The following is a 14,392-nucleotide window of genomic DNA, read 5'->3' as shown; positions in this document are numbered from 1 at the left end:
GATGTCAGGATGGCAGAGGATTCTTACAAATGAAACAAACTGAAAGAGGAAAAACACAGCTTAAATGACTACATAAAAAAGCAAAAGAGTCTCTGCTGAAGGAGGTGAACAAGGGAAACCTCTTGAAAACAATGAGATTGAAAACAATATTGAAAGGAACCAATTGAGCATTGAGTTTCTAACTGGAAAAAGAAGCCTATGCACAGTCAATACCTGAAGGACATTAAAGGGAAAACTAACATGGAGATAATTGAGATCAGAGGTGCTGAAGAAGAACAAGCCCTGTAGATCAATTCCATGAAATCAAAAATTCAACATGTCAGTAACCACAGCAAATGTCACTTATGCAATGAGAAACATGAAACAGTGGATCATCTTATCAGTGGCTACAGCAAAATCTCATAGACTGATTATCTACAACATCATGATCAAGTTGCCAAAAATCATAGATTGGAAGCTTTGCCGCAAGCTTAGGTTTGAATCTAGAAAAAATTACTGGGAATACCAAATTGATAAAGTTCTTGAAAATGATATCTGGTCCACAACACGCCTGACATCACTATTGTGGAAAAGAAAAAAAACTCTGGTTCATTGATATGGCAATACCAGGTGATGCACGAATTGAAGAGAAACAACTAGAAAAAATAATGAAATACCACACTCTGCAAATTGAACTTGAGCGATTGTGGGGGAAGAAATCAATGGTTGTACCAATAGTAATAGGAATCCTTGAAGCAATACCCAAAGGGTTACCTAGATACATGGAAATTTTGAATTTATCAGACCTGAATATTCTAATTTTTGTGAAAAACCACCTTACTCAGAACTACCTATATATATACTCAGACATTACCTTAATAACTCTTAGATCCTTGGTTAGGACTTGAACTGTTAAGTTTTTACCAATCCCAAACTGTGAATTGAATTGAAGATTAAATCATCACCACCACCCCCATCATCATTATTATTATTATTATTATATTAGGATATGTGCTAAGGGATCAAAAAGCCATGATCTAAACTCACTTAGGGACCTGTTAAAGCAAATGAAGATTGAAGTTGAGATGTATTGCTTTCTACTCTTAGAGACTAAAAATAATGCCAAAGGATTTAGTTCCTAAGCTTGGTGTTTGCCTTCCAGCTTGGAAAGTTATGCGAAGCAATAGGAGACTGTACAAATGCTATCAAACTGGACGACACATACATCAAGGCCTATCTAAGAAGAGCACAGTGGTAAGAATGAGCATCTAAAATTGAATACCTGACTTAGTAATTAAAAAAACAATTATTTTAGACAGAACAAAAAATGGTGTCGGGAGCATATCATTAAAAAGAACAATTCCAAATAATGCTGGGAAAGACTAGTCTAATCTAAGAAGTAATGAAGATACTAAATCTTTTGATTTAGAATGTCCTGATACCAAATATTAGCTGAGTGAATTGACTGAATTGGGAAGAATATAAAGGTAATCCTTATTTAGCAACCTCAACTAGGTTGCTGAATGTTAATGTTCAACTTTCCTTTGCTGTACAGACCTGCTGAGGTCATAAATATGAGGAGTGAGGAGCATTGTGATTCACATGGTTAGGATGCTGGATTGACAACTAGCAAGCCTGTGTTTGAGACCCAAGTATTGCTGTGTATAGGGCGAGCTCCATTTGCTCCAGCTCCTGCTGACCTAGCAGTTCAAAAGAAAGTAATTACGAGTAGATACCATTTCCATGAGCACCTTAATGGGGGCGTGAAAGGAGCCCCCCATAATGTCACCAGCTAATCCTTTCAACCAGGAAGCGAATGGGATGGGACAGAACGAGATCTTCATAATTGCAAGTGGTTGCTAAATGAGACAATTGCTAAACAATAAAAAACATCTATTTTCTTTTTGAAAAATTTCTCCATGTACTTTCACTCTCTCATTTTTACGTTGAGAAGTTTAGAACTATATTCTTGCTTCTTCTCACTCTAGATTTCATTCCAAACCTTTGAGATAATTGGGGTTAAAATGCACCAGATCAAAACTATTCCATGAATTTCTGCTAGAGTCAGCTGCAGTACTCTGTTGATTCAGGTGATTTAGAAATTAGGCCATGTTGCTCATCATACCAAATTTTATTTCCTGTAAATTACTTTTCTATACAGTACAGTACTTCCTCCCTGACTTGGTAGGTAAGTAGAGATTGCTTATAGCTGAAAAATGGGTTAGGAGAGGTTTCTCCTTCCCTTTAGATCAAATCATTTTCTGATTTTTTTTCTCATTTAATCTGTTGTAATTTGTAGTTTGTTTTGAGATTTATAAGGTTAATTATGCTTCTGCCTAGTTACATGGACACAGAGCAATATGAAGATGCTGTGAGAGATTATGAAAAGGTTTACCAGACAGAGAAAACTAAAGGTAAATATAGAACATTTACTTCTGGACTTGACTGGCCTTTTATAATATTTATTAGCTAATCCAGGTTACTACAACTTTTATAGTGGTTAAGGATGATGGGTACACTAGCTCAGTATTGCTTAAAAGTGGTCCTAACTATTATTTTCAGACAATTTTACTTGACTTATATCACACTTTTTTCACTCAGGAGCTCAAGGCAGCATGCATAGTGCTCGCTCCTGTTTTTTTTCACTACAACAACCCTGTGAGGTAGGTTTGTCTGAATGAGAGCAATTGAGCAAAGTCAGGCTTTCATGGCTAGGGCCACTCTGGAGCCTGGATGGTAGCAATTATATCTCACTGACTTCTTCAGTCTGAGTTTCCTTGGTATTTAAGACATATTAGATAACCCAAGACCTATTGGTTCATTCTTTCAGAGATATTTACTTACTTACCACTTGCCCACTTCTGTGCACACATTCCCTGACCCTTTCTACACTTTCCTCACGCTGTTTCACAGTTCCATGCACCTTCCCTAACCCTTGCCACAGCACCTGTGTGCGCTAATCTTCCCTCACAACCTCACACCCCTCCATCTCTATGCACCCCCTCATTCACTCCTCCATCCAGCAGCCATTTACCTACTTGCTAGCCTGAGATTTCCAACTTCCTGCCAGCTTCCCCAATGATTTTCCTTGTGGAAAGCTGGCAGGGAGCATTAGAAATGATGATCACATGACTGTGGCAGCCGAGTTTCAGTTCTACTGGAATGATAGATCTCAGGTTTTGGACACATTATTTAAGTTACCCCATTTGAGGTACTTTGATTCTAAAATGATTGCCCTATCACGCACAGTTTCACCCAATTAAAGATTACAAATAGGCAAACAGGAGATTTTTAGTAGTATATAGTTAGATTCCAGACAAACAGCTGTTGGTAGTTCTAATTTATCCCCTTTTAAAAATAAACTAAATTGGGAGCCATCATTCTACCTAATGACAACAAATCTTAACTATTGTATATTGCATCAAAATGTACTTTATTAGTCCTGAATTTCCCCTTATTTAGCCTGCTTGGAGGAGAATTGCATTCATTGTGTAATTTGTTCTTGCAGCTAAAAACGTTTCCCTCTCATATATTGTAGAACACAAACAGCTACTCAAGAATGCACAGATGGAATTGAAGAAGAGTAAAAGGAAAGATTATTACAAGATCCTGGGTGTGGATAAGAATGCCTCTGAAGATGAAATTAAAAAAGCATACCGGAAACGGGCCCTAATGCATCACCCAGGTACAAAAAAAGTTGCCCGAGTTCCACTGTTAACTCTTCAGAGATTCTTTAACTGAGGGAACTAGAATGTCATGACAGGAATATACAGCCTTTCTTACAAAGGCTCCTCTGTTGTCTGCTTAGTGCAAGACCCTCCTCTCCCCTTTTTTAACATTGCCCAAGCTTTGATTGGGTGAAAAAGATGGGATGAGAATGTAATTGTCTCAGAAGACAACATTGCTGGACTTTTGAGCCATTACAGGAATTGTGATTATCATTGTGCTAGGAGTTTAACTAGTAAGTGATACAAATAAAATATTCAAAAAGGTGCATTGATATGAGTTTTTTTGATACTGCTACATTTTCAGTAAAGTTCAAGAAGATAGAACAAGTGACTTGAGGACTTTTTTTTTGTTTTTCTTCTGACTAAGTTGTTGAGTTCCAACTTCTCTGAACTGAGGATGCTCAGCAACGAGTCCTTTCAATAGGAGCAAGAAGAGAATATTCAAAAGTACTGAAGAAGATTGTTTAGAAAGTGGCATGATGCAATTTCAATTTTTACAGTTCTATTTGAAATGGAATAATTGCTCCATTGTCATCCTCTACAATTCTCTCAACACAGTTATGTACAATACACTATAAAACAGATGGTTTCACGCCATCCCCTTAGTGCTACATGGCCTTTATCCAAGTACATTTAAAGAACTCAAATATAAAATTCCTAATATTTTCACAAAAATATAATACTGAAATAAACTTTCAGATGAAAAGTTGTAATAGTTCCAAAAGAGCCAGGAAACTACAGGTAGTCCTTGAGTTACAATAGTTCACTTAATGATGGTTCAAATTTATGACAACCCCCCCCCTCAAAAAAAACCTATTTAAAAAAACAGTCCCAAAGTTACGAATGTTGCAGCACCACAGCAGTCGTTCACTCCTATGACCGAGCATAGAGATGCTGCACCCCTGCAGGTCTCTGTTCTCCATGCCAAAAGCCTTGAGCAAAGGGGACAGAAACTTGGGGAAGGTGCGAAATCGTGCCCCCAAAAGCTCCTGTCTTTGCAAAAAGCTTTTTGTGTGAAGAACGGAGGTTTGCAGCTTTTTGCCAAGAGGACTGAAGACTCCATTTTTTGAGTGCTGGGAGAAGAGAAAGAAACCATAGAATCTGGAGAGACTTGATCATCAAGATCTTTGAAAGATAAGTGATTCTTCGTAGGCCCAGTACCTGTGGAGACCCGGTAGGACAGGATGGGGGATGGGGAACACGAGATACTTCAGTGGGTCAGCAGAGGCCTTGGGTGTCAGAAGCACTAGGCCTTCCATGGTCTTCCCCACCCTGAGATACCTCATGTGCAGTTAATGACCTGTGTGTTCAATTAACAAATGCATTGGGTAAAACAGGGAGAGATCATGTTCATTTAATATGATCCAATTAACAAATCCTCGAGAATTATCTCTATAGGGTTGTGATCTTGACTTGCTCCAGAGTAGAAAATATTATTGCCAATAGTTGTTAAAAGAAAAATTATTGCTGAGACTAAATCAGCTTGACTCCTGCCAAAAAACATTTGCCTCATCGAAGGATCAGAGGCTCCTATTAATGTATGACAAAATGAGCAAGCTTCAGTTACGGAATGATGACATTATGAAAGATAATAGAGCTGAAATTTAGTTGCTAAATGATGTAATATGACAGAAAAAGAGCAAAAATGCTCTGTAACTATAGGCTTTTCTCCTACTCTTTTTTTCTCTCCATCTGGGTTTGAAGAAAAATAGTTATAAGACTCTACCATGCATTGCCTTGTCACTTATGACATGAAGGCAATTTTCAGCATGTTCTTTGAAGCTACGAGATTTTGAGGTTTTCCATTTCCACTCAGCATCTGGAATTGCCAACTTTCCTTTAATAGCCATGAAATCCTGCCACCAACCCCAAATTCTCCACTATTCTTTTGAGGGCAGTTTTATTTCTGCTGTTGCTCATTAGCTAATTGGAAATTTGTTTATATTCATTATTCCTGGTCATGAAAAGCCACACGGTAAGAAAAAAAAATAAGAGAAACAATGGGAGATTGGAACTCCAGGGTGGAGATACTCACGCAAACTAAAGCTCCTTGTAGAGGGTTTGTGGGTGAGTTCAGTGCAAGTGCATACATTAATCTCTCAAAAGCCATAGATCATTCTTTATTTCTGTTTCTTAGGATAACACTCTTTCTAGTTGCAAATCCCTGTTGTTATTTTTTTTTGTCCTTGATAATGGAACAGGTTTTTTTTTCATTCCAAGTTATTCATTTAGAACATTATGAAGAATTGTTACAATTCTCACTATACAATTGTACCCCACTTATCTTTGTTGTTTCTAAGCTACAATAGAAAGCTGAAATCTGCTAGAGAACATACAGAAAGGTCATATATTTGTTGTAATTAACTGGAATCTACAGATTAAAAATGCAATAAATAATTTTCAGATTATATATTGCCTGCCCTAAAATATTGGCACTAATTACCAATTGCTTAGTAGGAAACAATTTGATTTTTGGTATTAATTTTTAAAGCTCTAAATAGCTTAAAGTCTAGCTACTTGAAGAACCATGATTTCCATTGCAAACCTGTTTGGATATTCAGATCCATATGAAAAGTGACTCAGAAAAGGCCTTGTTTTTAACATATTTGCACTGAGTAATTAGTTGAATAGAAAGGCAGGAGAAAAATCTAGTAACAGAAATCTGCTTCAGTACTTAATTAATAAACAAGTAAATTAAGCTTCTCCTCACCAAATTTGTATCACTTTGATAAACAGCTTTTTTTTCACCTGTTTATTAGAATCAATTATTCTTTCTCATTGCAGTTAGGCTTTTTTCCTCTCTGTCTCTCTCACTGCCTCACCCACCAATCCCACATATTAATTTTTTGGGCAGATCGGCATAGTGGAGCAAGTGCTGAAATCCAAAAAGAGGAAGAAAAGAAATTCAAAGAAGTTGGTGAAGCCTTTACCATTCTCTCTGATCCAAAGAAAAAGGCCCGTTATGACAGTGGCCAGGATCTAGAGGAAGATGGCATGAATATGGGAGGTAAGTGCTAAAGAGGGCTTTTAATTAGTGGCTTTTCTGTGCATAGGTGCTTAGTTATGGAATGGGAACAAGAAGGGTCAACATATACTCAAAATTTTGAGAGAAGTGTTCTATATTTTTTCTATAATGTTATATATTATATAAAATTGAATTTGATTATTACTTTCATTTAATGTTTAATAGCATAATCAAAAGGTTTGGAGATTGAGGGTAAGGCAAATATAAGAAAAAAGAAAATGAATGCTGCAAAATATTATAGAAGCTTTTCAGAACTTTTATGACTATAAATGTAAATTTAAACAATAATTCTTTCTCATGCGCTTTTTTTTTCTTCACTTATACTTCCCAATAGATTTTGATGCTAATAATATCTTCAAAGCTTTCTTTGGAACACCTGGAAGTTTTAGTTTTGAAGGTGGGTGATCTTTCGCACTGTATATTAAAAAGGAGGAGGTCCTGCTTTTGAATAGAAAAGCAGCCTGTTGAGGCAGTGTCTCTCGATCCTTCATTTCAGGACAAGTGGGGAACCTATTAAGTTTTGGTCCCAGGAATTCAGTAGAGGTTGTTTCATTTATACAAAATATAGTTCCAACAGGGGACCCTAAAGTGTTTCACTCTCCAGATCTTAGTCCCCTTTAAAGGTACCAATAAATGTGCTTTAGGCCTTTGTGTGCTGTGCCCAAAGCTTATGTTTTATGTATTGATTGATATTTCATATTTCTAAACATCTCCCTCAGAGAGGGGCTTTGGGTGGTATATAATGTAATATAATTGATAAATAAAACAACATATAAACATTAGCATTAAATTAGGATTAAAAGTTTTAAAAGTATAGACTAATGACAATTAAACATCAAAAGGATAAAAATCCTAACATGGCCATTTAACAGTGGTTTTTACCAGGAGAGAGTGTGTGCTCTCTCTCTCTCTCTCTCTCTCTCTCTCTCTCTCTCTCTCTCTCTCTCTCTCTCTCTCTCTCTCTCTCAACTAGCAGCCCCAAGGCTGAGTGGCCTGGCCCTCCTGCAAGACCACAAAGCCAAGTTTGACCCCTTTGCAGAAGGACAAGATATTGGGGGCTTTATATGCATGATATCAGTTGTGGATTTTTTTGTTTAATCAAGGTTTGATTTGCTAGGAAATCTTACTTTCTTTCCTTGCCAGTCCCTCCAAAATGCATCTGTTCCCATAATATAATTTTTTTGTTCAATTTCATGGCTTTTCTGAGTGGGCTACAGAATCTGCCTTTGTTTAAAAGATCTCAGTATTGCAACAATTGCTTTGACGATTTGCTTCTTTAATTTGCTAATCTGTGCGTCTTTGTCTTTCAGCTTCTGGACCTGGGAATTTCTTTTTCCAGTTTGGCTAAACTGCAAAACAGATCCATTTCACCTTCTGAAATCCACAGTTTCCCTGACCTGCTTCATTTAATTTCAAGTTTCATCTTCCCTTCACTGCATCTCAGCATTTCTTAGGGCTGTGGCATTTTTTCTGTTGGAAACATCAATTTTTTTGTGTGCTTTAGAGTGTGATGAGAAAATCAGCATTTGAAGGGAAGGGAGCTGTTAAGAAATACACATTTTGTTTGTTTTATTGTTAACTTTACATAAAAAAGAGAGAAAGAGAGAAAAATATTTGGATTTCTCCATTAAATAATTTAAGATTCCTAAGCTGCTGGGACTTCATTCAGGGAATCCTTACATTTTGAAAACTGGATATGCCATGCCTTTATGGGGCTCATAATGTGGGGAAATTGAATTGAGTTTTTTTTACTTTGGTTGTATTGTACTGGCTGTAGCCATATTGAACCTTATTTCCAGAAACATTTCAGACACTTGAGAAATACAAAGAAGTTTATGCATTATTCCCTGAGTCATTTTTGGAACAAGAGTTGCCTCTTCTCAGCACTTTCTCTTAATATTCCCAGAGTCTCTTTCTTTGAGGAACAGTTTCTGTTTCCAATTGCTTGAGTTCTTCAGGAAAATGGTAAGGGCTGATGATGGCTTCCAGATCAACACGTACACTTGATTTCATTGAAAAGCGCATAAAATCTGAGGTGATTGTCAGGTGTTATGAAGGGTATATATATATGTGTGTGTGTGGTGTGTGTTGTTGGATCTGCAGTGCATATTTCACACATCCGCATCAACATGTGATGTCATGGTTCTTACTTGCATGCATAAGTCCACATTTTTGATGTTGAGATTTTTTAGAATTCATCAACATGTTGAATATGTAAAAGAAGAAATTCAGCATTATTTGAGGGGAGAGAACTCTAATAGTAGCTAGCCACACTGAAGTTCCTCATATTTTTTTAAAGTTTTGTTCAAGTTTTGTGTCATATTGATGACTACCTAATCCATAATGTCATTTCTGCTGAGCACAATTAGCTCATTCCTTTTTCCATAATTGTAAAAATCATAAGTAGACCATCATTTCTAGCAGTATTTCAATTGAACCACTTTATATTAGGTGGTTTTTATCTTTTTATGGTGAAACTCTTCCTTATAGTCTTCCTTAGTTTTCCTCAATTCAGGCTACATTGGCAGATGAGGGAAGCTGAAATCTCAGTACATCTAACGAAATCAAATTGGGGAAGGTTAGCCTAGAAGGTCAATATTGCGATGAATGAAATTGCTCAACCTAAGAAAGGAGTGGTGTTTGCATGTTTGCATTACAAACAGGTTTTAGCAACTTTCTATTTATGAGACCAGGGGAAACGTTGATGAACCTCAAAAATATAATCATTTACAAGATTTTTAAGCTATTCTTATGCAGTGCCTGGATTTCTACTCAGTGAAATGTCAGATATTGGTTCAATATGAAACATTGTTTTAAGAGGGGCCAGATTATGTCTTGGGAATAATCCTTTGTTTTTCAAGCTAATGAGTTCTGACAAACTTTAGGAATAACAATAAATTAGACTTTGTCCGCATCATTTCCTTTAATAGTTCCAAATTGAGATACTCAAAAAGTGGATAAAGAAATTGAGAGATGGCCAGGAATTAAATGAGAAACTAAAGAGGGAATAAAGTCAGGAGCTTGACCTCAGCCAAGATTGCATTACAATTCCTGACCAGCAAATGGTAAATACTGAATCGTTCAGGATTTCATTGCGCAGTCAATTTCTACTGGCAGAATTATTGGTTTTGGTTGAAGGTATATATTTAAATGAATTATTTGGTGGAATTATGTTGTGTCCATTCTCTATTAAAGGTAATGACAAACAGGATTGTTCAGAAACTGCACAAAAAACTATGAAATCAACCATCTCCCTCTTCATTATTTTATGTTGAAAAGAAGTTAAAACAACAGCATATTATCTTCAGAGACTGAGGTATCAAGAATCAATCCTGAATTTTATGAATTTTCTAGCTCTTTGTAATAATTTTATTTTAAAACTTCACAGAGGATTATAAGAATATTAAGAGTTTCAGTGGATGGCAGCCTGGTTTTCTGATCATCTCTATACAGCTGGGAGTAGTATTAAAGATAACTTATACAAGGTTACTTTCTCCATAACACAAGTATTTTAGATATTTTTTTGTCATACCCAAAAGTCAGTGATAAAAGATTCCTGGACCTTAAAACTGACTGCAACCTAAAGAATGATGAATGCTGTATTACTTTGCCTTTCTACTTTGTTTTTGATTATCTACAATTCTCATTGCAGTCATTAAGGATGTTACAACAATTTTTGCATTATATATTAGGCCATGTACAACCTCCTTTAGAAATTCTCTACCCTAATAATAATCATTTTATAATTTGAATTTGATTCATAGCTCTCAAATTTTGTTGTTTTTTTAATTAGCCTAGCTATCTTTAAGAGGTACCAAAAATTATGTGTGGCTGATAAGCAAAGGATTAAATTGCTGTCTGTCTGTAAAGATATGCATTGTCAGAATGTTGCAGTGATCATAATAAGGTGAAATGATACATTACCTTTTTGATATTACCCTTATGGAAACTCCCTGAGAATAAAGAATGGGTATAGAGATGGGCTCAAACATTCTTTTTACTGCTAGTTAGCTTTCCACAGGAGGAAGGCATACATTGCTGGTAATGTTAAGTAATATCACTTAACTATTTAAAAATATCACTTTTTCCCATCATATGTGTAGACAAAATCTCTAAGTAGGGAATTAAGAGCCAAGACTTTCTCATGTAGTAATGCATGAGACGATTTCTTTGGTGATGTAGATCTAAAAGCAGTATATTTTAGGAAAACTTGCAATTTTTGCCTACACTTGAACAGGTGTTCTTGCATGCATTGTGCTCTCTTTGCTGTACAGATACATTTACAAGGAATGCCTGAGCAGAAGGCAGGTAGACTAATGTTCAAGCCACCTGAAGAAAGGCTATTTGGTTAGGAATAGAGAGCATATCATTCTAGACTTCTTAATAATCCATTTGTTGCATGATCTGTTCTTAAAACAGCATCCTGTCCCCTTTACTTTCTCCTGTGGATAGTTTCAAACACATGGATAGCCTTACTGCCCCACTTCAACCTTTTCACTTATCTGAGGAAGATTATTTAAACAAAAAGTAGTGACTGTTCATTAAGCAGGATTATAATATGTTTATATGCAGCATTTCGAACCAGACTGGCAAATCCATATGCAATTAATATTAATTTTATTATAAAATGTATATGATGTACAAAAAATAAACACTCCAGATCTCACTGGTCTTATGCTTCTTTAAACTGAGTAGACACTGCTGAGACTGAGTGTGGTGTCATGATGCTGGGTTGAATAATTGGGAGGAAGGGGGAAAATCCCACAAATCTGATGGTCAGCGTTAAATTGTATGAGTTATGCAACTAGTTTATTTTTTTTATGGAAAAAGAAGTAGAGAAGAAGACCACTGGTGTTAAAATTGAGACCCAGGGGTTTTGATTATGTACTATGACTGTTCAATTTTTTTTTTAAAGTGCTTCACAACACACAGGTGTGTATTTGAATTACCTCTATTGGAATCTTTAAAGGAGCCATACCTTTTTCTTGCCTCATATAGCTGCTTTAGAAGCACTCTAGTTCTCTTTCTATGCATGGCTGCTTTGCTTTGGGGGCACCCGGAGACTCATGGAGGTGTCCAGAGATCTTTCCAAAGCAGCATCCATAAGCATCTTTCATAAGAAGAAATAACTGGTGAACATTTGTGCCCAATTTCAGTCCTTCGTCTATAGACCTATAAAAAGCCCAATCTCTTCTCTGCATATAATGTGGAACTTCAGGCTTGAGTAAAGAGTTCCGCCTAATGTAAATATCAACACAAACATTTTCTGCATGTTAATACATTTATTTCAGTGTATTTTACAGTCACTGTGAATCTTAACTATTCTGTAAAGTTGAACAAGAATTATTGTTTCAGATTACATCAAAACCATTGAAATGTGCTATTTAGGGGTTTTTAAAAAAGCTTTGACCATATTTGAGTTGAATTAACAGTAATTTGATGTTTAAACAACGTATATTTAAGAACTGACACAAATATTTTGCAAATGCAAGTTACATTATGTTTCCTGAGCAATAGCACAATCAGCTTTTTCTTGTATAGCTAAGCATTCAAGAAAAGTAAATGACCCAACCATCCACCTATCTTCCTTTATATATTGGATGTCTATAATTCTAAGTTTCAAGTGATGCATGTTTTGTAATTTATTTTGTAGCTTTCATTGTATAATAGTTAACTAACTCCCATTTTACACTAGCTCCCATTAAGAGCATAATAAATGTGAGCATATCAAAAGCATAACCACGAATTACATAGGACAACTATTATTGTCACTATTCACATTGATGGTGAAAAAAAACTGTTCTAGTCCAATGTTCTTGTCCTATATTTGATTTCCTATAGTCCTGAATTACCTGGCTTAAAGTCATTCACAGCAAAGATAATATTGATTATGAATGAACACTGTCGTTCTACCTAATTGAAGGGTATCAGTTTTGCAAAAGCTGGCCTTGTAGAATTTTTTTCTCAAATAAGGATCATGTTCATTGAGACTAAATCCTATGTGTTAGAGGTAAAGGGATGACTAACAATGTTATGAATAAATCAAATCAAAAATGGGGATTAGTTCAGTTATGTATTGCCCAGCTTTGCAATAGTGTGAAAGACAGCACTACTCTAGATAAACACTTGGGTTGCTGACATAATGTTTATACAGTTCCTGCTCAAAGGAAAGTAAGCAGACTATGTGTTCAACCAGACTTACTTGGGGGACCTTAAATCAGTTGTATACACAAAATATATACCATCAATAGAATATGGTTCAGCTGAGATTAGAACATGTTTGACTTGTCCTTATTTTTACAGGTTTAACTCATGCCATACTGCATATAAATATGTTACAAAATCAAAAAACATAAATTTTAAGTTTTAAAATATTAGTTTCTTCCTTGAAGTATGCTTTGAAATTGGTGAGTAGTTTCAAGTACTAGGTGCACTGAACTTCAACTTTCACAACAGTCATTGACAACAGGGGCAACAGCTACACTGGCTAAAGTTGATAGAAGTTAGAATCAGTATATATAAATAACATGTTGGGGAATTTGTGTATTATCTTAGAATATATTTCTTTGAACGTTGAAGGATTTACTTCTAAGTTTATATGCATTTTGATTGCACCATGAATATATTATATTCTTCAGAAAACCATTTATCAAAGCATTGAACACACCATCTATTGTCTAAAATACTTGTTCATTGATATATATTTTAGCGTACTGCCCGTTTTCATAAAATTTGAAGCTCTGGCGGATTTCCTATCCAATGCAATTAAAATCATAGATACATCCTTATTTGTGTTCCCTCTATACCCAGATACTTTTCTCAGATAAAATACTTTGGACAACTCTTATATTTAGATCAATTGCAGCAAGTTAGGATCCAGTCAAAACAACTAATTTTGCTATTGGATAATACACCAGTTCAAATATTCTTGTTGAAAAAAACTGTCTTAATCTCTGATTTTCATGGGCAATAGCTGAAATGTAATTTATTGGTATCTTAATCAGACAATAAAGATCTCTAGTAAAAATCTGCTGTCTGTCATTTAAAACAATACAAAACAGGATGGACAACAAACTAAGACTGCAAGGCAGATTCCTATTCTCTACTTTTACACTTCTGTTAGACGCCCATGCTTCAGAATTAAGATGATAGATAAGCAAAATATAGATCCCTTAAAGTTCTGTACAAGGAAATGCTGGAGGGGCTGCAGGCAATAGTATTTAATGTGCCAGCTTTCAGTGACATAACCCAGTGATGGCGAACCTTTTAGAGACCGAGTTCCCAAACTGCAACCCAAAACCCATTTAATTTATCGCTGGGTGCCAGGTGGGCATGGCCCACTGGGTGGGCATGGTTGTGGTCATGGCAGACTGGGTGGGTGTGGCCAAGGTGGGCGTGGTCACCTTAATGTTGCTTATGAGGTGATGCAGTGGGTTGTGCCCGGGAAAAGGAGAGCATGCGAGGCCAGGAGGGGTGGGGCAGTGGAGAGGGAAACCAGCCATCCTGGGATGCATCCAACCACGTGGGACCTCGGCGAGTTAGCGGGCAACTGATTGAAGAGGGATGGTTGCCATCTCCGGGGCATGGCATGTGTGCCCACAGAGGGCTCTGAGTGCCGCCTCTGGCACGCGTGCCATAGGTTCCCCACCACCGACATAAC

At 36.3% G+C, this 14,392-nt stretch overlaps 1 protein-coding gene across 3 annotated transcripts in view; it reads left to right on the top strand.

Annotated features, from left to right (window-relative positions):
* The window catches only part of DNAJC7 (DnaJ heat shock protein family (Hsp40) member C7), a 43,150-nt gene extending 30,682 nt beyond the window's left edge, over window positions 1-12,468 (top strand). For all 3 annotated transcript variants that reach the window (XM_039359148.1, XM_039359150.1, XM_039359149.1), the window contains 6 exons: window positions 1,142-1,233; window positions 2,320-2,393; window positions 3,518-3,664; window positions 6,562-6,714; window positions 7,067-7,129; window positions 8,043-12,468. In XM_039359148.1, coding sequence (XP_039215082.1) covers window positions 1,142-1,233; window positions 2,320-2,393; window positions 3,518-3,664; window positions 6,562-6,714; window positions 7,067-7,129; window positions 8,043-8,080 — 567 coding nt within the window. In that variant the 3' untranslated portion in view covers window positions 8,081-12,468. The remainder of the gene's footprint in view (window positions 1-1,141; window positions 1,234-2,319; window positions 2,394-3,517; window positions 3,665-6,561; window positions 6,715-7,066; window positions 7,130-8,042) is intronic.
* The last annotated feature ends 1,924 nt before the right edge of the window (window positions 12,469-14,392 follow it).

This window comes from Crotalus tigris, unplaced genomic scaffold (assembly GCF_016545835.1).
Source record: "Crotalus tigris isolate CLP2741 ecotype Arizona unplaced genomic scaffold, ASM1654583v1 scf7180000019068.10715455, whole genome shotgun sequence".
Taxonomy (NCBI): domain Eukaryota; kingdom Metazoa; phylum Chordata; class Lepidosauria; order Squamata; family Viperidae; genus Crotalus; species Crotalus tigris.
This window is presented reverse-complemented; position numbering and strand designations above follow the sequence as displayed.